The sequence below is a fragment of the Mus musculus genome, chromosome 4 (genome assembly GCF_000001635.26).
Source record: "Mus musculus strain C57BL/6J chromosome 4, GRCm38.p6 C57BL/6J".
Taxonomy (NCBI): Eukaryota; Metazoa; Chordata; class Mammalia; order Rodentia; family Muridae; genus Mus; species Mus musculus.
In genome coordinates, this window is record NC_000070.6 from 140,238,745 (window position 1) to 140,262,277 (window position 23,533).

The 23,533-nt window shown below is 53.0% G+C and overlaps 1 protein-coding gene across 2 annotated transcripts in view; it reads right to left on the reverse strand.

Annotated features, from left to right (window-relative positions):
* Positions 1-8,239, reverse strand: part of Igsf21 (immunoglobulin superfamily, member 21) — a 220,132-nt gene extending 211,893 nt beyond the window's left edge. Inside the window, exon 1 of one of the 2 annotated variants that reach the window (XM_006538799.4) lies at positions 7,558-8,239. In XM_006538799.4, coding sequence (XP_006538862.1) covers positions 7,558-7,627 — 70 coding nt within the window. In that variant the 5' untranslated portion in view covers positions 7,628-8,239. The remainder of the gene's footprint in view (positions 1-7,557) is intronic. The other variant, NM_198610.2, reaches the window with a different exon arrangement.
* Between the last annotated feature and the right edge of the window lie 15,294 nt (positions 8,240-23,533).

Consider the following 23,533-nt stretch of genomic DNA (forward strand, 5'->3'; position numbering starts at 1 on the left):
ATCTCACACTGGTCCTGCACCAGACATCACGGCTTCCTCCTGCCCCCTGACATGCCTATCCCAGCAGCCTTCCAGGGAGGGCTTGTACCTTTGGGGAAACCAAAGCTGAGAGTAATGACTGCCACCATGGGTGCCATGTTGGAGACAGACCTGACCAGAAGTTCCAGAAGTTTCTCCATAGACAGCCATCCATCTTGGCTCTGGTTTGGGCTGTGCAGCCATGGAAGATCTCAGTCAGAACATCAAGAGCCACGGGCAGTCGCTGAAGAGTTGTGTACCTTTTCAGAGGCTACCTCATCTCTGGGATCGCCAACAACCATTCCTCACCCAACGGAAGTTCCAGAGAGCCTCCAGCTACAGGGCTAAACTCACTCTGGCTCCCAGGTTCTAAGTACTGACCAGATCCTGGGTCTGGATAACAGAAGGCCCCAGCTGCCATCCAGCCACAGCGGCCATACACAGTCTAATGCCCGGCTCAATCGTGGACCATGCCTTCCAGATTCAGTGGTATAATTTTGTTCTTCCATCTTTCTTGGACTTCTCTGCATTATCAGTCATGTTCAATGTCTCTACAGTGAAAGACATTGCAGTAAAATCACACACACAGACACACACACACACACACACACACACACACACACAACCTCTTAAGATTTTATGTTGGGCCACACTCTTAGCAATTCGAGGCTGGGTGTGACCCTGTGACCCATTGACCAAGAGCTCTCTGATTGTGCTGTCCTCAAAGCCTTCCTGGGCCAGCTCTCTCATCTCCGGGCCATTCCTGTGTTTTCTGTTGAATGGTTTACTCCCTCTGACTGTTTTCAAGCCAGGTGGTACTATGCGGGGTGTCCTCACCCTTGGGGTCCTCTATGGAGGTCCCTTTGGGTCTGAGGTAGCTGTGACTAGCAGAGGGCATCCACTGATAGATGCAAAGTCAGCCTGCAGTGTGGTCAAATGAAGGATAGGGCAGATCCAGGCAGCCTGTCAGAAACTCCCAGACCACACCCCTCAGGGCCCACTGCACAGTCATGTCAAATCTCACTCCTCCCCTATTTATGTGAAATAGGATCTCCTGTAGCCCACACCTGCCTCAAACTACGTTGGCCTTGTGCATACTAGGCCTACACTCTGACGGAGCCACTTCTCTGTCCCCAGCTCTTGCTTTTTAAAAAGTGAAGAAGCTAAGACTGAGGTAGACAGTGACAAGGCCAGGTATTCTATGCCAGGAAGTGTCCTGCTCTAAGCCCAGTCCAGGTGGAGACAGGAGCTCATGACCACTGGACACTGGGCCATAGGGAAGAAATGGAGGTGGACCCAGTAGACCTAGCTGTCCCACCCCACCAGTGTTTTCCAGCCGGTTCTTCTGGAGCCCTGGTTACAGCGCTGACCGTATCTGGATGTCAGTGTAGCCAGCACAGCAGAGTTTCCCATCACTAACTTGGAGCTAAGGAGGGACAGGTAGAGAGATGCTTGGGGTAAAGCCAGCCTTCTCGTTGCAGGGTAGCCTTGGGTAGGCCACTGGAGCTACCCAAACCTCATAGCCTAGTCTTGAAAATGGGGGCCCACCTCACAAATAGGGGCTCTAGGGGGGGTGTAGCATAGACTGTGGGTGCATCTGTCTGGTACATAGTAACTGCTTAGCAGTAGCTTTCCCTTCTCGTCTCCAAACTCTATCACCAGCCAAGGGCAGCCCATTGTCAACAGGAAACCCCTTGGTCTTCCCACGGTCTTCTTCAGTTGATTGGGTCTACCCAGATACCAGTCTCTGTGTGTGTGTGTGTGTGTGTGTGTGTGTGTGTGTGTGTGTGTGCGTGTGTGCTGACACGTTCTCACACTCCCAGAGTTGGTGGAGAGACAAGCCAGGCACAGGGACAACATCATTCATTCATCTGACCACTCCAATGACCTGCCAGGCTTCTGCAAGGGAGCCGAGGCTTTTGTTACCAGGAAGTTTGCTTGTAAGTCCAGATAAACTCCACAAGCTGCAAACCTTCTCAGGCCCCTTTATAGAAACAGAAAGCTACTTTCTGGGTCTTCTGAGCCAGGACATGAGTATCTAAATGCTATGGATGACTTAGAGAGCCAAATAGCCCTGTGTCGAGCATCCACTACATGTTAGGGTAAGACATAATGATGAACAGACCCGAACAAGGCCCCTGTTCCACTCAGCAGAGATGACGGGGTGTGTGTGTCTTAGCACTCAGAGGGGTTTGACCTCCAGGGTAAGATGGAGCACAGGCATGGGACCGGCCATCCCGAGCCAGTGGACAGCACATGGTCTTCCCAGTGTTACCAGGAGCAGAATAATGCTGTTTCATGAACAGGGTCCAGTGCTGTTCTTTGCAGGAAGTTGACCGTGGACTACAGTTCCAGAGGGGCTGAGGAGGAGACTGGGAGGTTTGCACCCAACACCTGCCTCTTGAGCTGGACATGCTCAGAGGTGACTGTGGTTAACACAGGGACCCCCCCCCCAAACCTTCAGGCTAGCAAAGGCTCTAACTGGCTCCATCTCAGCCTCCTCCCTGAGAGGCAACACCAGCAACACCAGGCATCTCAGCAACACCAGGCCCTGGGAATGGCAGAGGGTAGTTTCTGAGGGCCTTGTGAACAAAGGAGAGTGGTTCTCTCTGTCTTCTTGAGTCTGCAGACTGTTCAGGTTCCAGAGAGCATCTGAGGTCTGAGGTCTTACTGGAGGGCCACAGCTGCCTGTCCCTGAGGCCAGTTCTCCCCTAGAGACACCTGAGGGTATCAGGGAGCAGTTCTGGCTAGAGTCAGGCAACCCAAGGAGGCTCAGCTCCCTCACTAGCACGCAGTCTGGAAATGTGTCTAAGTCAAACCGAGAGGATATCTGTGTGTCTAGGAGTAGAGAGAGGACTGGCACACATGCCAGCTTCCTTCCCTGGCTGAGATCAAGCCCACACTTCAGCCCCCGCCCCCTCCTGCCGTTTCCCTGCTGCCTTGGGCTCCCATAACCTCTGCCTCCTGGTCCCAGAGTTACATCCAGGAGAGGCTTCTGCGAAACTTTGGCCAGCCAGAAGACCTTGGGGACTAAGGGCCTCCCTCTTGCCTCTGATCCACTGGACACATGAAGTAGGGGCCTGACACCCTGCTTGTTCCCTGGAACTTATTCTTAAAAGGGGTACCTCTTAGGGGTGACACCACAGGCCCAGCACCCTTAGCACATGCTCTAAGTGGCTGCATCTGCCTCCAAGGAGGGCACTGCGGCTGTATGCCGACTGCTTCAGGCCTGGCAGAGACTTCAAGTCTCCACTCACAGAGAAGAGTTGCAGTTTGTCTGTTGTTTTAAGGAATGGGGAGGGGAAGGGAGGGGAGGGGAGGGGAGGAGAGGGGAGGTCACGGGAGGGGAGGGGAGGGGAGTGGAGGAAAAAGAAAGAGGGGGAAGGGAGGAAAAAATAAAGGAGTGGGAGGGGAGGGGAAGGAAAAGGTGGATGGGAGGGAAAAGAAAATAAGCGAGGGGAAGGGGAAGGGAAAAGGGGGGAAAGGAGAGCAGAAGGAAAAGAAGGGAGGAGGGGAGGGAAAAGAGGAATGAGAGAGACATTCATCTCTTTAGGAACATGTGTATACACACACACACACACACACACACACACACACACACATACAGGGATGAGGTCATGCCTGTTGGCCCTTCTCTTTGCAGCTATGCCCTGCCCCCCAGCAGATGCCCACTGATTTTCTTAATGATGACAGTGTCTAGCAGGGACACGCCCTCTCCCATCTGTGCAGATGAACACACTGAATAATCCTTTCACCTTCAGTTTGGTGAAGGATGAAGTACACACACTGGATCCCTCAGCCAACCTCAGGGCTGGGCCCAAGGAAGGAGGGAGTGCCAGACTTCCCAGGGAGCAGAGCCCAGCCTGGGAGGCAGACAGCACAGTGCTGGCCCCCTGCTGATCCCTTACTGGCTGGGTGACTTTGGCAGTCACCTAACTCCCCAAGTCTCAGTTTCCTCCTCTGCAAAATGGGACTGATTTTATGTCTCAGAGAGGGGATAAGTATTAAAGGAAACACGAAAGAAAAAAACCACGTAGCTAGGATATTCACCACTCCTTCCCCCACTAGGCAAAAGATCTGCCTCCCATGGAGCTGTAAGCATCAGTCAGGGTATCCAGGCAGAGAGGCATCCTTAGAGGGCCCCTGGCAGCCTTGGCCAGCATACCTGGAAGGCTGCTGCCAAAGGGAATGATGGAAAGAGGGCCCGGGGCAAGGCCAGGAGGGAGCTAGAAGGAGCTCTGCTTGTCTGTGATTAATCTTAAAGAGTTGGCTCCTCAGTTTCCTAAACTGTAGCAATAGGTTTGTAAAGCCATCTTGTAGTGGGAAATGAGGACATATCGATACAATGGAAGCTATGAAGGAGAAAAGCCCAAATTCAAAGTACTACCCAATTCCAGGAAGGGAGTGGTCTTGGGTTGCTTTAAAAACAAACAGCGTGAACCAAGACTATCCCAGCCCTGGGCACTGACCTCTATCTAGGGCAGCGCAACTGCACAGCTCCCTGCTCAGGGCACTGGGATATTAGGGGCTGAGATGAAAGCCACCAAGTTCAGTGACCCCCCCCGAAGTCGGAAGTCACTCCAAGCCTAACTGAAAAGCCCCAATTATATAAGTTTGACCTCCCAGGAAAATGTTCTTGGATGTGAGGAGGCGTGGCTTGGAGAGGGGCGGGACCACGGGGACGTCCACGGGTGAGATAACTAGACACCATTCAGTCCTCAGCAGTGGACCGGGGGCGCACGGAGGAGTGTGGTGTCCTCACGCGGTGGATCTTAGAGAACACAGAAAGGGGGTCATCTATGAAGCCCATCTCCCTGCAGGCAGTCGCAGCTCCTCATCATCGTGAGCCTCTTCGAGTCAGCCCTCAGACCATGTCTGGTTACACCCAGTTGCAAACCAGGAGCTTGCAGGCCCGGCCCACCCTCTCCACCCTACCCCCACCCCCACCCCCATCCCCGGGCTCCGACAGGCCAGGTCTCTGGATCCTTTAGCTCTAATTAGGTCTTCCCAGAGCCCCCTGTTTCAGCAGAGAATGTTCCAGAGCGTAACCAGCCAAGTCTAAAGAGTCTCATCACTCCCTCTACCTCCTCAGCCTGGCTCTTTTAGGGTCACTGCGCAAGTTCAAGTATGCAGCTTCCCATTGCCCAGTTCAGAGTGCTTCAGGGAGTCCCTAGGCGATGTTGGAGACCAGAGAAACGGGCCTTCTTTGAAGAGCCTAGTGGTAGGGAGTGGGGTATGGGAGTGTTGCAAAAGGTACACAGCTCTTTGGCTCTGCCACTCGACTCCTCGTGCCCCTCCCGCAGCAGTGACTGTGTCCCTCTCGGGAAAGGCCGGTGAGTCTCTGGGTGCGATGCCTGAATCCACCATCTCTTCCTGGGCATACCCCTGGCTACGCCAGGTGCACAAATCGTGGGCATCACCACCGCCTGCTAAAAGGGCGCCCTCCTCTGGCCCAGCCCGCCGCTCACGCTCGCGAGGACTCTCCCTTTGCTCCCACCTGGCAAGGTGGCACCTAGCCTGGAAAGGGAAACTGGATCCCACCCAGAGGATTTCACACCCCTATAGAGAAGAAGAGCCTTGGAGCCTCGGGGGTCCCTGAGCCCAGCACAAGTTTCGAGTCCGAGATCTGGGCCTGCAGAGCTGAAAGGAGGCGTGTACCCCCACCCACGTGCCCTGGTTCCACGCGTTCACCCTGGCGCCCGGAGCAAGCCCTTCCCGCAGCCTGCAGAAGCTAGCGAGCCGAGTCAAAGCTCCAGGGCGCCGGAATAGCTCTCCGCAGCCAAGCCGCTCAGGCGCCAGCTCGCAGGGTGGGGTCCTGACGCAGTCGGGGTTTCCCACCCGGTTCTTCCCCTCCCCTCCCCCTCTTCGTTACACCGTGTGCATCCCAGGTTGAGAAGAAGGGGAGCTTCCCGTTCGGGCCCCAACCCCCAATCCTGCTCCCTGCAGCGTCCAGGTGAGGGCTCCCGTGCCTTTCTACAACGTCTAGCGTCTTCTCGGTGGCGCTGGAACCCGGAGCCTCCCACTTGGAATCCTTCCCTCTAGAGACATCCATCTCAAAGGGGGAGCTCTTGTCCCCAAAGTTACAGAGAGATTTAATATACTTCAGAAAGTATTGGCACCCAGAGAGGGTAGGAGGGACAAAGTACCTGCCTGACATTCCTTTGGGTCTCCACCAGCTCCTCCCCCACTGCCTACAGGACCACCTCCCAAGGCTCAAATTCTCCCATCAGCGGACCAAGCTCTCTCTTCAAAGACTCAGGCGGTCGGAGGGTGTAGGTTATTTTAGAGGCACGCCCCTTGGAGGACAATTTCAGAGCTCATATAGGTTTTTCTCAGTTTGCGGGACAAGAATTGACCCTCCACCGCGGCCTAAATGGGACAGAGGCCAAGGCTCCATCCGAGACAATGCCTACTTTTTCCACTCTCCCACCTCCCAGGGTGGCCACGCTCTGATTTCAACACCGGTGGTTGGTTGTGACTTGACCTGGAGAAGGAGCTTCCCCCACCCCCTACCCCCACCCCCGCCCCCACCCTCTGGAATCCCCCACCTATGACTCTGTTGGCCCTGCCTCCGCCCTGCTGGGCTGGCATCTGCTCCCTGTTCCCTGCCCGGAAGGCACTGGGGCGTCAAGTTCGACTTCCATATCATTTAAGACCCACCAGAGGGCGGCGCTGGGCAGGGTGCCCCTCCTCCCAGGTAGCCCTAACCATACACTCTAGAACTGCTCCGCACTGCTGGCTCTGGGCAAGCCTTTGAGCTCCAGTTTCCTTCCATCTGGTTCAGCCTAGGCCATGACCAAGCCCATGCGGGACACACACACACACTCACACACAGATGCGAGCCATACTGTTGAAACTCCTCCAGCCCCAGATGTGCTCACAGTTCCCTGCCCAAGTTCCCTCGATCTGCACCTGCTCCCAAACCCAGAGCTTCTAGGACCTCAAGTCCTGTACTTCCACGTGTAGCTGGGTACACTCCTGTCCAGCTCTAACAGAAATACAGTCACCGGCTGTCACACAGCCCTCTAGAGACCAGGCAGCACACCGGGGATCGGCGTGAACCGCCACACCTCAAACACCCTTTCCTTAACAGGCTCCCACATGCCGCGACGCTCACACACTTACCCTCCTGAAGGAGTTCACACCCCCAAACACTCAGACTTTCTCTCTCACCTCTCCATGCAACTGATCTAGACTCTCTGTTACCTCTCTCACACACACACCATCACACAGCCACATCTAAATGTACTCCCGTGCCCTCTCCAAACATAGCTGATTCTCGGACACTCACAGACCCAACAAAGACACACACACACACACACACACACACACACACACACACACACACACACACACACACACCACTGGCACAGACCCACGAGAGCTTTCTCCAAAAGATCTATCCTCTCTTCGCTGCACGGAAGCCCTCCTGGACTGTGCCTACAGCCCGAGACTCCCAGAGCCATCCGGGCCCGCGCCCTTCTCGGTCTTTGCGCGCATCCCCCGGCCCCGGGCTTCCGCGGGCGCCCGCACACTCACCGCGTGCCAGGTCCAGAATCGCGGCGAGCAGCAGGCAGGAAGCGCGGCGGAGGCTTGGAGCAGCTTGCATGGTGTCCAGAAGCTGGCGGCGCTGGCCGAGGCGGCGGCGGCGGCAGCGATCGCAGTGGCGGCGGTGGGTCCCCTCGCCATGGGCTCAGAAGCGCTTGTGACCCGGGCCGCCGGCCGTGGCGGTGACGAGAGGCGAGGAGAGCCGAGGGGAGGTCCCCATGCTACTGTAGCCCGGCCGCCAGGCTACCCGGGGCTGCTCTGGGCTGTACCGGGATGCTCCGGGCTGCACCACCAGGCTACTCTGGGCTGTAATAGGATGCTCCGGGCTGCACCAGACGCACTGGCTGCTCCGGGCTGCACCGGACCTGGCTGGGGCGCGCAGCTGCTCCCGGCTGGTTGGCTGCGATAGGCGGCCACGGCGGCCGGAGTCGGATCCGTGGCGGCAGTGGCGGAGTTTGGAGCCGAAGCTCTGCCCGCGCCGCCGCGCTCTGCCCCGCGCTCGCTCTTCTCGCGCCCCCTCCTCTCCCTCCTTTCCTGCCGCCCCGCCCCCGCCCCCCCCCACCCCCCGCGCTGCGCTCGCTGCCGTATTCTACAGACTTTTCTTTAATCCGTTCTGGGCTGTTCGGCTCTCGTCCGCTAAGCCGATTTATTGCAGAGAGGAGAACTCGCCCCCCTCCCTCTCGGCTTCTACCCTCTGCTCCCCCCACCCCCATCTCATCACAACTGCTTGCTTGTGAGCTGCATCCTCCCATACACACACACCAAGCTTCGCTCCACCCGAATCGCCCTCCCCACCCCTCCACCTGGACGTGTCCCTGGACGCCCCTTTCCTCCGCTTGGTGGATGCAAGCACCCTTCCTCCTTCCAGGAGAGAGAGATGCTTTCCCCGGAGGGATGTAGGTCCTCAGGGCTTGCTTTGACACCTATGAACGTCGTCCTTAGGGGCTTCAGAGCTTCAGTGTTCCACAAATAAGGGCTACCCTCCAGCCCGCGCCCCGCGCAGAACAGCTGCATTGTATGTGCAGGCTGGACCGGGCAAGGGAGGCATCGACTTTTTCTTCTGAGACCAAGATGTCACCTTAAAAAAAAAATCAGGGCTGACACCCCAGCTCCTCCACCTGAGAACCGGGGTGGGGTTGAAACTTGTGTCAGATCGTCGCTTTGATCGCTCACGCACTATTGAGCCTGGGCTGTGGGGTCTCCCACGTGAGGAAGAGGCAGGTGCTCCTAGCTCTTAGGGTGGTGGTGGGGGTGGTGGAACCAGGAGTTAGATCGTCAAGTTCCAGAATGAACAGCAGAACCAGAGAGTGACTCTGAGCCCCCAAACCAGGACCCAGGTCTCCTTATGCTGCATTCTCCAGGGAAGTCCCAGCTCCCCTATCTTTACTAAGCTGCTGCATCCTTGTTGCTCAGTTTACTTAGCCGGGCAATGGGTACACTGGCAGCCCCACTGGCTGCAGGCCTTGGGAGAGGGGTGGGCAGTGAGTAATGGCCTGGCAGGTGCTACTAGGAAAGACTTGTGCCAGGATGCCCCACGGAGTGACCCACTCTCCTCCTTACCCTCTGCAGCCTTGTCAGCACATGGCCTTTCAAGGCAGCTAGCTAGCTAGCTGCAGTTCAGGGTCGCTCAGCCTCCCTGCTCCAGGGAAGGAGCGATTTGCATTTATTTAGATCTGAGCGAATACGTTCACCTGACAGGCTTTAGAAGGATCCTCTTAGTAAAATAATAATAATGATCGTAATAAACCCTTATAAATAGGTGTTTGATTACAGTTTGTCCCTCCGTGGGTATTTTTTTTTTGAATCAGACTAATTGGTTGCTAGACTGATTGGGCTGGATCTGGCTTGAACACTGGAGTCTTGGGCCTTTATCCTTTCCCTGGCTGTTCTCCACTCCCCCTTGCTACGCCTCCAAGTCTCATCTTCCCCAAGCTACTGAGGGGTGAGCTTGAGGGCATCTCCCCTCCCCTCCAAAAAAAGCTTCCCCCCCACCCACCCCCCGCTAAGCAAGCCAAGGGAAGAGCACAACCCTTGCCTGTCTGATCCTGCCAGTCTCTCCCTCCCACCTCTCTGCTTCTGGCTTAGGAAAAAGCTATCCAGGATTCTAAGCCCTCGGTGTGAGAGGTTCCCTGGCTGAGGAGCTCCAAGCCCAGATGCCCCCCCGCCCCCCCTCCCGGGCTGGGCTAGGCTTACAGGAAATGCATGCATTGCTGTGTGGCCTTCCATGCTCTTGGAGTCTAGGTGCAACAGGATGGAGCCAGGTGAAGGAGGACAGGCAAGAGTTCTTCAGAAGGCCAAGTGGGCGTGGCTTCCCGGCCGCACCCACCTACCACTGTCCTTGGGGGAGGAGCTGAAAGGAGCAGGTCATTGGTGAAACTACCCATCAGTCCCAAGCTTAACCAGCTGGGAAAGAGGGCCAAGGTATTGTCTCCACGGAGTCCTCTAAGAATGGCGTCAGTGGAGAGGGTGGAAAGGAGAAAAGAAGTTTGAAACCAGGGAAGTCTGGTTTCACGGCTGAGTATCTTGGGCCTGGAGTTTTTTATACCTTAATGGACCCACCTTTATTCCCAAATCATCTTCACTATCCACCCTGTCCTTGAACATTACCCTGTGGAGAAAGTACTGTTCACCCTGGCCCGTGGCACATAGTAGGTCTTCACTGAGTATTGGATGGATGGAAAAATGAATGTAAGGCTGAATGAGGTTGGATAACTGGTTGGTTTGTTCCTTAGCTCTGAGCTCAAGCTGGTACTCGGTGGGTGCTCAGAGGCAAGCTGTAGCCACGAACCTTCTCAGAGATCCAGGATTGTGACGCTACTCCGCCCTGGTGCAGAGTTGGTTTCCCTTGGAAGGGCCAGGCTGCCAAAGCACGCCTATTACCATATGGTAATGATAATAGCAACAGCCCGCCTCCCAGCTCGGCCAAAAGCCCCGCCCCTTCGGCTCCATAAACCACAGCACTGGAGTCCTTTCTTCTGCTGCATAGAAAGGTGACTCGGAAGCACAGTCAGTTAACAGGGGGCTCTGGGAAACTAAGGCAAAGGAGAAGTCACCCAGGGCAGCCACAAGCTTTTCATTTAGTTTATGTCTACTGCTGCCCGCCAGAGGCGGTGCTTGCAGTTTGCTCTCCTGGCACTCAGACTCTCGAGTCACAGTGAACCACGCCTCTCTCTTGGGCTCAGGTCCAGTAGGAACCGTGAGCCTCTAGGCAGCCAAGGTGCAGCTATCTGCCTGCCCGCCCGCAAGAGTGAGCAGGTCCTAATCCTCTGTCCTTGGTGCTGACACGGGCTCTCCCGACAGAGGGTGCTAACACAAAAGCAACCTTCTCCGCCTTGCTCCAGGGATGGACACCCGGAGGTCACGATGGAGTTTTAAGTTCTCTTCTCCAGGGACAGGGTACCACTGGCTCTCACAGCCTTGTTTCCAGAGGGTGGGCTTTGTAGGTTTGGGGAGAGCTACTTGGTGGAGTAGAGAATATGAGGACCTGCCTCTGTGCGCTGGGTGCTGTCAGAGACTTCAGCTTGTGAAACAGTAGCAGATCAGTGTGTGCGGCATGACTCCTATTTTAAAGATGAGATGGATGAGAAACAGAGAGGTAAGCAGCAACTTTTCCAGGGGAACAGCTAGTGATGGACTCAGGTTTGAATGCAGGATCCACTTCAAGGCTAGAGCTTTTGCATGCTTTCCTTGGCCACCTGCAATAACCCCACAGGGATCCACATGCATACATACACAGGGGCTCGTGTGTGAGTACACACACATGCCAGATGGACAACTTTCATGAGTCCATTGTGTCCATTTATTGGCTCCCATCTAATCATCACGGAAGTCCTCCATGGCAACTTTGTGTACACATGACTTACAGATAAGGAAACTAAGTTGCAGAGATGCCAGGTGAATCGTGAAGATAGGGTAAGGCAGAAGATTCTGAACATAGGGACCAGGTACGGGCATAGGGACCAGGTACAGGCTTCTCTCTCTCTCTCTCTCTCTCTCTCTCTCTCTCTCTCTCTCTCTCTTGCTTCTCTTTATGCTGGCAATCAACACCACCGGCATACATCCCACGCAGGACCCGTTTATCTAAATTAAACACAACCAGAAATGATGGCAATACCCAAACCGATTGCGAGCCAGCCACTTGGAATTAAGCCTTACATCTCCTCCTTAACAGACTTGGCCCACCTACATTGTCAAGATTCCACATATTCCCCTAGAAAAGGACGCCACGGGCTGAGGTGGTAATCTCCTCACAGGACACGCACAGGGGTGCTAGGTATCATTCACCCAGATGAGGGAGTTGGAGGCCAGGGTTCCCCACACTGGGTCTCACACAGAGACCATTTGTGAGCTTGTAATGAAAATTCCTCAAAAGAGGGTTTCATGGCTAAGTCTACTTGGAGAATGCCAGTAGTTTCCTCTCAGCTCACAGGAGCACAGTAGCTTTGTTGGATGGGAATCTGCCTTTGCTTATCACCCCTCTTCTTATCAATTCTTATTAACATCTATGTCCCCAGGTGTCTGTGACAATAGCGGACAGGTGACAACAGTAGCAAATAGAATGACCACCGCTGACTGATGACATGTGTCACTAGCTAAACGCAGCCTGCTTGTTTGGATGCTTTGCTTGTACTAGTTAATCAAGCTCTGCACAGCCCTGTGGAGTAGACTCTACCTGTGGGTCCATAGAATACAGAAGGACATGAAGGGACAGATAGTGAAGTCATTGCCTAACGTCACCTACCTGGTATATGGTAAAGTTGGCATCTAAAGATAGACGACCCCTTGCTGATCTGTCTCTCTGCTTTCTGACCTATGTTTCCCAGCCCATACTCTCCAGCCCACCTCTCTATGCTGAAGTTGGAGATATCTGTTCTGTGTCCTCACAGAGCATTGTGGGCCTAATGTGTACAGGACCACAGGTGATTCATCTGATCATTTGGGCCAAGAAAGATGGAAAGTGACTGTTGGGGGGAAGGAAGGGATAGATGGATGGATAAATGGGAGGTTGGATGGATGGTGGATGGATAGATGGATGGAAGGAAGGAAGGATGGATTGGTGGATGGATGATGGATAGATGGAAGGATTGATGGATGGAAGGATGATGAATGGAAGGATGGATGGATGATGGAAGGATGGATAGATGATGGATAGATGGAAAGATTGTGGGTACACAGATAAAAATGGATGAAAGGATGGGCAGATGAATGAAAATGATAGGTGATAGAGATAGACAGGCAGGCATGCAGACAGACAGACAGACAGACAGACAAATAGAGGAATTTATGGATAGATAGATAGATAGATAGATAGATACATACATACATACATACATACATACATACATACATGCATGCATGCATGCATACATAGATGAACATAAAGGATAATGGATGGATGGATGGATGGATGGATGGATGGATGGATGGGCAGTGGAGTGGATGAACAGGTAGACAGATCAGAAAAAGGCTTAGTGGGTCCACATAGAGAGGTGGTGTGGATGGATGAATACAGATTAGGAAATATCAGCAGGATTTATTCTTTTCCTGCACACTGTGCTGTCTGGCTGTGAAGGAGCAGGGCAGCAGATGTTAGTCATTACCAGAGGTGCCAGCAGATACAGTCAAGTGCCTGAGCGAAAGCGTAGGCTCTGGGGTCAGGAGCCTAGACTTAAATCCCAGTCTCGACTCTCAGAAAGGCGATTCTGACCAGAAGATAGGAAGGAAGAACTCTCTTCCTATCCACTGTGACAAATTCATTGGTCACCTACCTGGTACATGCCTGGGCCAGTCTCCCCCTTGCCTGTGAAATGCAGATAGGACTAGAGTGACCAGTGTGGCTTGTGATCACATCAGAAGATGTTCAAACCATGAGGATCAGCTGTGGCTGCTGAACTGGCACTTGAGGCAGTCAGCAACGCAGTGCTGCTATGACCCACGGTTTGTTTGCTTCTGTGGTCCTCAGCCCAGCATCCTTTACAGTGGTTCCACTGTAGAAGAGTGGGCAGACTACAGTGTGGAGGTCTGAAGAGACTTGCAAAGTGTTGGCCATAATGCAAAAGCAAAGGAGGGAAGCCGGTTCATTTTCCCCTGTGATCCTTTAGAGCATTAATCCATCCATTTCCAGTTTCGGACCCTTGTCTCCAGGTTATCATTTCGGGGCTGATAAATCTGAGGTCACTCTTGAAATCCTCCCTTGTCTACTTTCCCTCTCACTCTGCAATTTTGAAAATCGCCAATAGGTGGCGCCATGGAACACGCGATTTTCCTTTTTTTTTTTTTTTTCCTTTCCTTTCCTTTTGAATTGGAGGGCCTGTAGTTCATAACATGAATCACCTTCTTAGTCACAGATTCCTTAAGTGTCAATGTTTCCAAGGCAAGGCATGATATCCCTAGACATGCTTCCAGTTAGTCCATTTTGTGATGGGGGAAGAAATACTGTAGAGGGGAAACTGAGGCCCCTGCAATTTGTATGGAGTGGGTACCTTGTTCCCACTACAAGAACAGAGATTTTCCCACTGTGATCCTTGTCTCCCCAGGTCTCACTGAACGTTCCAGAAGGTCTGGGCTATTTTACCTTGTTCCCTGAGAACTCTCGTGTTATTCTTTTAGGCCCCGGTCATTTGGTTCTGGTTCACGCAGGCCAGGGTCACATGGTTCTGGTTCATGCAGGCCCAGGTCATGTGGTTCTGGAAGTTGAGCAGGGAGGTCTAACTATCCAAGTTAGTGATGCAATTGGGAACCTAATGGCATGGGTGCCCGCAGGTTTTGGTTAAGTACAGAAGCCATAGGGTAAAGCGCTCAAACCTCTCCCCTCTCTACAACCTGCTTTCTGGCTGTGCCTTCAGGTCCCAGAAAGTGTCAGACACTCCTGTCCATTTACAGTATGGACAGGTGATTTTGATTCTGTGGGTTTCATGATTCCTGTTGGGAAGAGGCAAAGACTGGGCAGGATGTCAGCCATCTGCGACATCCTGCCCAGCAGGAATTCACTTTCTCCTCACTTCTGTCTCCTTCCTCTTCAGCCACTAATGAAGCAGAGGTGTTGTTTGTGACACTGAGCTGGCCTTTCGGGGGGTGGGGGGGGATGCAACTCCGGAGCTCTGGGAGTTCCAGGTTAGCTAGGGAAAGAGTAGTCTGGGGGAAGAATCAATCATGGGAAGCACTCCAGACACACTGGTGACACCAGAGTCACCACGTAAGGCAGCTGGAGCCTGGGAGTGGAGGCCAAGTTGGTCAGCGTCTCTGGAGACAGCTCAGAGAGCCATGTGTGGACGAGAACCATGGCGGGGAACTGTATTGATCGTGTGGGAGACAGTGAGGAGGGTGCACCGGTTGATTGATCCTGGGATCAGGTCATGTTTGACGTTTGATCCATCAGGATGACCGTTTTCCAGATCTCAGGGGGTTCCTGACATCCTAGCATCTCCCAGGCACCACAGGCTGCTATGGGAAACTGATTAAAACAGACCTGCTAACCCCAGCAGGCCACCCAGCTCTCCCTCCATGGCTGCCTCTGGTCCTTTTGTCGGGGTGGGGGGGGGCTGGGGGGGGCGGTGACCTTGCAGAGAAGTGACTGGTGAATGAGCTAGGAGCTTTTCCAGAAAAGGAGGCTGGAGGAAGCCTAGCAGAGAGCCCCTCATTCCTCAAAGCTAACGTGTCTTGGGAGGGAACCAATGGACACCATCTGGAGAGACAGAGACTTGCTCGTCCTTCATATGACATCTTACCAAGGTGCCCAGGTTGGAGCATGACAGCACATAGCACAGGTTCATGTGCCCAAGCCTCTCTCTCTGTGTGTGTGTGTGTGTGTGTGTGTGTGTTTGATGTTTTAAACATAAGCTTCTTATAAAGGCCTGACTGGCCTTGAGCTTGTGATCAGCCTTTCTTCCAAGTACATAATTTTTTGTTAGTGTTTAATGTTTTAAACATAGTCTCTTTTTTGGTTTTTTGGTTTTTTTTTTTTGTTTTTTTTTTTTTTGTTTGTTTTTGGGTTTTTTTGAGACAGGGTTTCTCTGTATAGCCCTGGCTGTCCTGGAACTCACTTTGTAGACCAGCCTGGCCTCGAACTCAGAAATCAGCCTGCCTCTGCCTCCTAAGTGCTGAGATTAAAGGCATGTGCCACCACGCCTGACTTTAAACATAGTTTTATTGTGAAACCCTGGCTGGCCTTGAACTTGTGATCAGCCATTCTTCCAAGTGCTGGGATTATAGACCCACATGAACACAGTCCACACTTTGTTTGCCGCCGTTTGTCCCAGTGTCCTCAGTGGTTTCTTTTAAGATTGGTGTGTGTGTGTGTGTGTGTGTGTGTGTGTGTGTGTGTGTGTTTTGTCTTCATACAGAAGAGGGCGTCAGATTCCACCACAGATGGTTGTGAGCCACCATGTGGTTGCTGGGAATTGAACTCAGGATATCTGGAAGAGCAGCCAGTGCTCTTAACTGCTGAGCCACCTCTCTACGCCCTGCCCCTGCCCCAGTAGTTCTTAAAGCTCACCACTACTGCAAGGGAACCAAAGACCATGTAGACTTACCAAGCCTAGGCTTGAACTAGTGACAGGGACCTATCACAGGACCCGCTCTGAGCCCCGAGGAGCATTCAGTTAGCAGGGCTGGATGCTGACCTGGGGTGCCCACCCTCACTTGCTAGTCAGCCCTCCGTGCCTGCGCCCCACTTGGTTTCTGCCTTACAGGCCCAGCTTGGAGTCCTCCAAATCCTCTATGCTGTAGCCTCAGACTGGCTTCTGTGACCTCCTGCTCCATCTGAGGTCACTGCTGGGACACCGCTCCCCTATCTCGTATTCTGGGGATCCAATTCAAGGCTTCATATATGCCAGGCACATGTCTGACCATGGAGCAACAGCCCTGGCCCTGTGCTGCTTTGTTTTGCTTTGTTTTGATACAGGGTCTTCCCATGGTATCTAGGCTGACCTTGAACCTAATGCTCCACCTTCCACCTCCTAAGTAGCTGGGGTTATAGTCTTGCACAGCCAGCTCACTCTCAGCCACAGGGCTTCATTTGCACTATTGCCTCTGACTGGAGCACCCCCCCCACACACACACATTCCCACTCCCTTGTCCCACCCCTACACAGGAGCACTTCTGCTCAGGAAGCTGGCCGATCCTTACTCAGGCTCAGAGAGCTCAGCATTGCTGCCGCATTGCTGCCACGGGCTCAGCACACCTGTGGCAATGGCTTCACAAGGCTCTCACTACGCTGTGCTGCCCCAGTGGGTGAGGGGGGTAAGAGAAGGGCAGAGTGCAGGGAGAAGGGAAGGCTGGTGTGAAGCCTCAGTCTGGGGTAGGGCTCTGACACAGCATGCAGGATAGTCGCTGTGCTGGGCAAGGCTATGGCAGTGGGGTGAGTGCTTAACCAAAAAAAACCAAACCAAAACAAAACACCAAAGGTGCTGGTCCTTGATCAGACACTTCTCCCCTCATCATAACCTCTGACTCTTAAATCATGAAGTGGCTCAGGGACTGGGAGTGCTTGGTGGTCATAGCCCCTGATGCTAGCAGGCGTCTGTCGGGAAGTGAGGCTCCGGGTGTGAGAGAGATCTGTGTGAAGAGGACATCCCAGCGCACTGAAAGCAAGGGTGCTCCCAGCACCTTCTTCTACAGAAGTCCAGAACTTTGTTATCATGACAGTCAAACCCTCCCTCCTCCTCACAGACCCCTTGCAATGTCAGGAGGGACGAGGTCTCTCCTGAGAGTCGTTCTTCTCAGTGGTTTGATAAGTCCCATATTTCACACCCCGAGTGGCTGCATTTCAGTGGTGGGTGAAGTGGTTTTATTTTTATCGAGCACGCAGGCATATAAATATGTACAAGGCACACAGAAGCACTTTAGGGTCTCTGAAAGGATGCTCTGAGAGAGAGGAGGGGGGACGGTGTGACAAGTTCACATGGGGATTCCATGGGGACAAAGATGCCAACACCTTCCATGGCCCATCTCCTAGAGGGATATCTGCCCTTATCTGCCTGAGCTGGCTTTCCCAGAGCAAAACTTAAACAATAAAGCAAGTTTTTAAAAGATCTGGGTTCCCACCTTGACACTGCCACATAGCAGTCCAGTGACCTTGGAAAAGGGATTCGCCCTGTGTCTAGCTTGGAATGGAGAGCTGTACCTGAGGTTAACTCTACCTCCCTAAAAGCTTCCATTTTTTTTCTCTTAAAGGACAAATGTGATGAAGAATTTTCAGCAAGCCCGGAGAATGCTAATATCCCAGGCATAAGAGGCTTATCAGGATTCCTCCCCAGCCGCGCTTCGTGATGGCGCGGGCCAGCTGCAGTAATGCCAGCAATGGATGCTTGGGGCGTTCCTGCCTCCTCACCCACGGGGAGAGGAGTTGGGGAAGGAGAGCAGCCGCAGATCTCCCGTGATAGGGCCTGGCGCTTTACATACATTACTGAACTTGAACATGGCAGTGGCAGTGCGTGGGAGGCACGATTCCTGCTTCTGGAAGAGGTCGGAGGTCGGAAAGACAAAAGCGGCTAATGAGCCGTAGGGCCCAGGCTTGAGCGAAGGTCACTTCGATGCTTTCCCAGAGGTGGCTGCGTGTAACTGCTCTCTCTTGGAAGGCCACATCACACCACGGAATGCCTAGCCACAACGTTCTACCACGGAGCTGCCAGAAGGGCCGACTCGTGGAAGTGAGGGATCTGGAGACATCTGTGGAAGCTGATTTTCCCTTTCTAGGGCTGGCTCTCATCAATCTTGGGCCAAAGCAGACTTTCATCCACTGGGGGGAGAAAGGGAGAGAGAGAGAGACAGACAGAGACAGAGACACACAGAGACACACAGAAAGACAGAGACAGAGACACACACAGAAAGACAGAGACAGAGACAAAGAGGGAGAAACAGAGAAAAAGAGACACACACAGAGAGACAGAGACAAAGAGAGACAGACACACAGAGAGAAAGACAAAGAGAAAGAGACAGAGACAAAGAGAGAGACAGAGACAAAAAGAGACAGAGAGACAGAGACAAAGAGAGACAGAAACAGACATAAAGAGGCAGAGAGACAGAGAGAAGAGAGACAGTGTGGCATGGGGGGCCATGTGAGAACAATTACAGCTCTGATTTGGGGGTACTGAGCTCAGCCCCTCAGCTCTGTCTCTTTCTCTCCCCTCCTCTCTATATCTTCCATCTTTCTTGTCTTAAGTTTTTTCCTTTTCTTTTCTAAACAGGGTCTCACTCTATAGTCCTGGTTGCCTGTAAGGAGAACTCTGGGTTCTTATGGAGTTGGAGAAGGCAGAGCCTAAGATGCTGGCATCAGCAAGCCACCAGGACAGTGGGCATCTACTGAGCTTCTGTATCTACAGAGCCTGACGGGGTGGGGGTGGGGGTGGGGGAGTTTGATAGGAGAAATATCATGGTTCCCAGTAAAGAGTTTAGTGTGGCTGTCAGGCAGTGGCTGCTGATGGAGCCCTGGGGAAAGAGGTGGGGGCAGGGGCAGGAATCGTAATCAGATTCAGAAACCCACCTTTCCATCCTTGGTTATTTCTGTTCTCTTTCGGATTTATTTAAGACTTCAGGAAGGTTAAAAGAACAGGCCAAGTCGGCCATGCTATGTGACCAGGCGTTGCCGAAGGAGGAGCTACATCCATCCAGATTGATGAGCAAATAAAGGTAGAAGCAGACTCTGGTGGCCTTAGGTGAGGCTCAGAGACCAGACTGGGTCTTGCGACCACACCACCCAGGTGTTTTAAGTCTCAGTTCCTTTTCCCCTTGTCTCTGTCTGCCGAGAAGCTAAACAAACCCCGCAGAGAACCGGCAGCCTCAGCATTTTAAAGAGCTCAGCTCAGAATGTTCCATGGTGTGCCATCACAGTTCCATCAATCCCTGGGTCTCTGTCATCTTGCAGAACACTCACTGAACACCTCCATCCCATGCCTTTCCCTTTCTCCCCCGCTGGTTCTCCTGCCAACCAGAGCCCTCCCTTCTGTCCTGATTTTGGGTATACTAGGTTCATTCCCTGATAAGTAGTGAAGTGTGATATTCATCTTCTTACGACTAGATTCTTTCTCTTAGCACAGTGTTCTTGTGGTTCATCTATGTGAGGATACATATTACCAACACCCCCCCCCCGTGTGTGTGTATCGACACAGACGTGTGCACATTCATGTGCAAGCCTGAGGTCAGTCTCTGGTATCTTCCCCTCACTCTCTAACTAACTGTTTTTGAGAATGGTCTCACTGAGCACGAAGCTCACCGATTTGGCTAGAGTACCTGGGCTGAGTTCTGATGCTCTCCCATTGCTGTGTCTCCAGCCCTGGGATTACAGATGTGTGCTGCCATGCCCAGATTTGTAATAGGTTCTGGGAATTGAACCCAGCTCCTCGTCCTTACATAGCAAGCATTTTACAGACTGAGAAACACCCCGCCCCCTGAATTTCCTCCCCTTTTAAGGCTGAGCAATATTGCTTGTATGTGAACAATTCATTTTCCTTCTCTGGGAAAGGAACAATGCTATTCAAAAAAAATCCATGCAATGTAGCCCCAAGGGGCAGACCAAGCTATGGTGGAGGGGGCCGGTCCTAATTAATGGCTAAGGACTGCTGGGGATGAGGTTCTACAGGGGTAGACAGGTGCTTCACTGTTTGCCTTTCTTCTCTCACAGCAATAACTATGTGCCTGGAGGAAAGAAGCGATTTGCCCACAGTCCTACAGGATGTCACTCCTGTTGGGGAAGGCTTGTTGGCTGGGTGGCTCTGTCTATAGTTGTGTGAGGCAGGTCTGTCCATGGTGGGGGTAGTGGCTCTGTCCATGGTAGCGTGGAGTGACTCTGTCCATGGTAGCGTGGCGGCTGGGTAGCTCTGTCCATGGTGATGAGTAATGACTCTGTCCCTGGTGGTAGGGTGTAGCTCTGTCCATGGTAGCGTGGAGTAACTCTGTCCATGGGGGCGTGGTGGCTGGGCAGCTCTGTCCATGGTGATTGAGGAATGGCTCTGTCCATGGTAGAGGAGCTTGCTCACAGACGATTTATGCTACAGATTAGGAATCAGAAAGAACATCCTGGAAGCAAGGCTGAGAGAGGACCCTCAAAGAACTGCCCCTGTGACCCACTTCAGCAGGCCAGGTGCCACAAACTCCCGAACAGCACCACCAGATGTGGGTCAAGGGTTCAAAGTCAGAAGCCTGCAGGGAGACATTTCAGATACATAGCCTCCAAAAAGATTAACCAAGTGAGTGGGGGTGTCTAAAACATTCTAGATAGGAGGTGCTAGCTACACTCTTTCTTGTTCACATGATGAGAGCACCAATGGGAGCACGGAGAATGAGCAAACACATATGGCCATGAAGAAGGGAATTCAGTGGCGATAAAGAAGAAAGGAAATCAACAAACCCAAACACCACAGGACACAGACTGAAGGCTTGGAGGGCAGGGAAAGGTTGAAGAGGAAGGAAGCTTGTCTGAGAAAGGGGGTGGGAGGAGGGAGCCACTTGCAGGACCTTGTCTGAATGTGTCTCTCTGGAACACTGACTACTCCATGCTCTCGAGCAAGTGGACCATCAGAGTTTTTCTGGGTGTTCTAGCAAATGAGCATGGCTCCTCCCTCCTTTACTGAAGAAAAGCTCTCTCTCTCTCTATGGAGAAAATCCATCTTTTCCCACTGGCCATATGGCTTCTTCAATACGTGTAGAGTGTTGATGGAGGAAGGAGGCACACACTCAGCCAGCCAGACCAGCCAGATTCAGCCAACATCGTACTCACCTAGGAAGGTCTTGATGGAAGTAGCTCATTGACCAATAAGAACAGAGGAAGTACACTGTGGGATAGTTAAGTAGTATGTGTCTGTCTGTGTGTGGGGTGCATGTGTGTGTCTGTGTGTGTGTGTGTATGTGTGTGAGTATGTCTGTGTGTGTGTGTGTGTGTGTGTGTGTGTATGTGTGTGAGTATGTCTGTGTGTGTGTGTGTGTGTGTGTGTCTCATCTGTTTCCATTAAATCTAGAAGAACCTCAGGCTGCTCTCACCTGCTTAGGTAAGAGTCTTCCTACTGAGGTTAGCTAGGGCCGTGCCTTGTAAGCAGGTTCAGGTTCCTGGCTGCACTGGGACAAATAGAAAAGCAGAGATGTGAACTCCACCCTGGCTCAGAATCCCTGGTTCTTCCCATCCCTACAACAGAGGCACGTGTGGGGGCAAAGGGGGACTTCCTAGAAGAGCTGACTCAACAACACTTCACGGTGGCATTGTGAATGCGGAAGCAGGAGTTACAGGAGCCACCAAGGTACAGTCTCCAAGCTGTGCTTCCCTGGATTTATCTGGCAGCCATGTCCAGGGAAGGCTGGAGGCGGTGAGTTCTTGGGCAGGTTTGAGACTGAAGCTGCTGCCATCCTCTGGAAGTGGGGACTAATTAAAGTATACTGGTTTTAGAGCACAGCTGAGACCACCAGTAACCTCAGCTCTGGGGAACTGGATGTCTGCCGGCAGGGGACAAAAAACAAACAAACAAACAAACAAACTCCAAGACGAGAACTGGGTTAAGATACTTTCAGATTGTAACTGGCCTCAGGTGATGTGCATAGTAGCCAAGGGGGCGGGGTGCAGCTGAGAGGGCTTCCTGGAGTAGGTGACAATCAGGATGCATAAGAATGGATTCTAGGGAAAGCTTACCACGAGTCATCCTCCCTGCCTTCACCATGGGTTCCAGGCAGACGCTCTGCACAGGAACCCTACCTCTAACCCTAACAGGCATTTCCCTGTTGCCTCTCTGGCTGCAGAGCAAAGCAAGGAATAAGAAGGGATGGGTAGAGAGGCTTCCAGGCAGGAGACCCTGGTTAGGGCCAGAGACAGGTGACACCAGCCTGATGAATACAACCAGAGACACAGCCAAGAAGGCATCAGTGGAGATGCGTAGGCTCTGATTCCAGCAGAGAGGAAGCGTTCGTTATCTAAGGCAAGTGACAGCCCAGATCAAATACAGTGAGGCCTTACCAGCCGCAAACCTGGTTTTCACACAGTTTACTGGGTGGAGCTTGCCTTTTTGAGATATGGGTGGTCAGGCTGGCAGTAGTCCTGCCTGGAGCACAGAAGAAAACAGAGAGCACAGGACACCATTCCTCCTTACCATCCCTTTCCTGGCAGAGGGAACTTTGGGCTGATCCACTGAAAATTATTGGGTGTCTCTCTGATGCCAGTCATTTTCCTGGGGGTAGAGATGCAAATCTTTGATCTCAGAGTCCTTTCTCCTAGGCAGTGCTTGTTCAGGCATGGAAGGCTTCCTCCGGAGTGACTCTCTCTCACTGTACAGCCTCTGGGTGCTCACACATGTCCCTTTCCTTGAGACTGGCTTGCCCTTATAATGGCATCTTAGATACAGCAGGCAAAGTGATGGATGCCAGCTCCAAGATGAGGTGACCACAGGTGACAATCTCTCTGTCTCTGCCCCTTGCTTACTCTTATAAAGGCAGAAGCTATGCTGTCAGCAGCCCTGTGGAGAGGCCTAGGTGGGAGTGGGGGTGGGGTGGGGCAGTACAGAGCAGAGGATTGACAACCAGCTTAACAAGCACTGGAGCCTCGGTTCAGCAGATATGATCTCCTAGATGTTGGTCTGGCTTCCATGACTCCCACACTAAAGACAGACACCCAGAGGCTGTACAATGGGAGCCACACCAGAGGAAGACTCTCTTCTATCATCCTGACCTCCACCCTCCTCCCCTCAGGCTCACCTGTCTTCCACCCTCCTCCCCTCAGGCTCTTCTGTCCTCCACCCTCCTCCCCTCAGGCTCTCCTGTCCTCCACCCTCCTTCCCTCAGGCTCACTTGTCCTCCCCCCAGGCTCACCTGTCCTCCACCCTCATCCTCTCAGGCTCTCCTGTGCTCCACCCTCCTCCCCTCAGGCTCACCTGTCCTCCACCCCCCTCCCCTCAGGCTCACCTGTCCTCCACCCTCATCCTCTCAGGCTCACCTGTCCTCCACCTCATCCTCCCAGGCTCTCCTGTGCTCCACCCTCCTCCCCTCAGGCTCA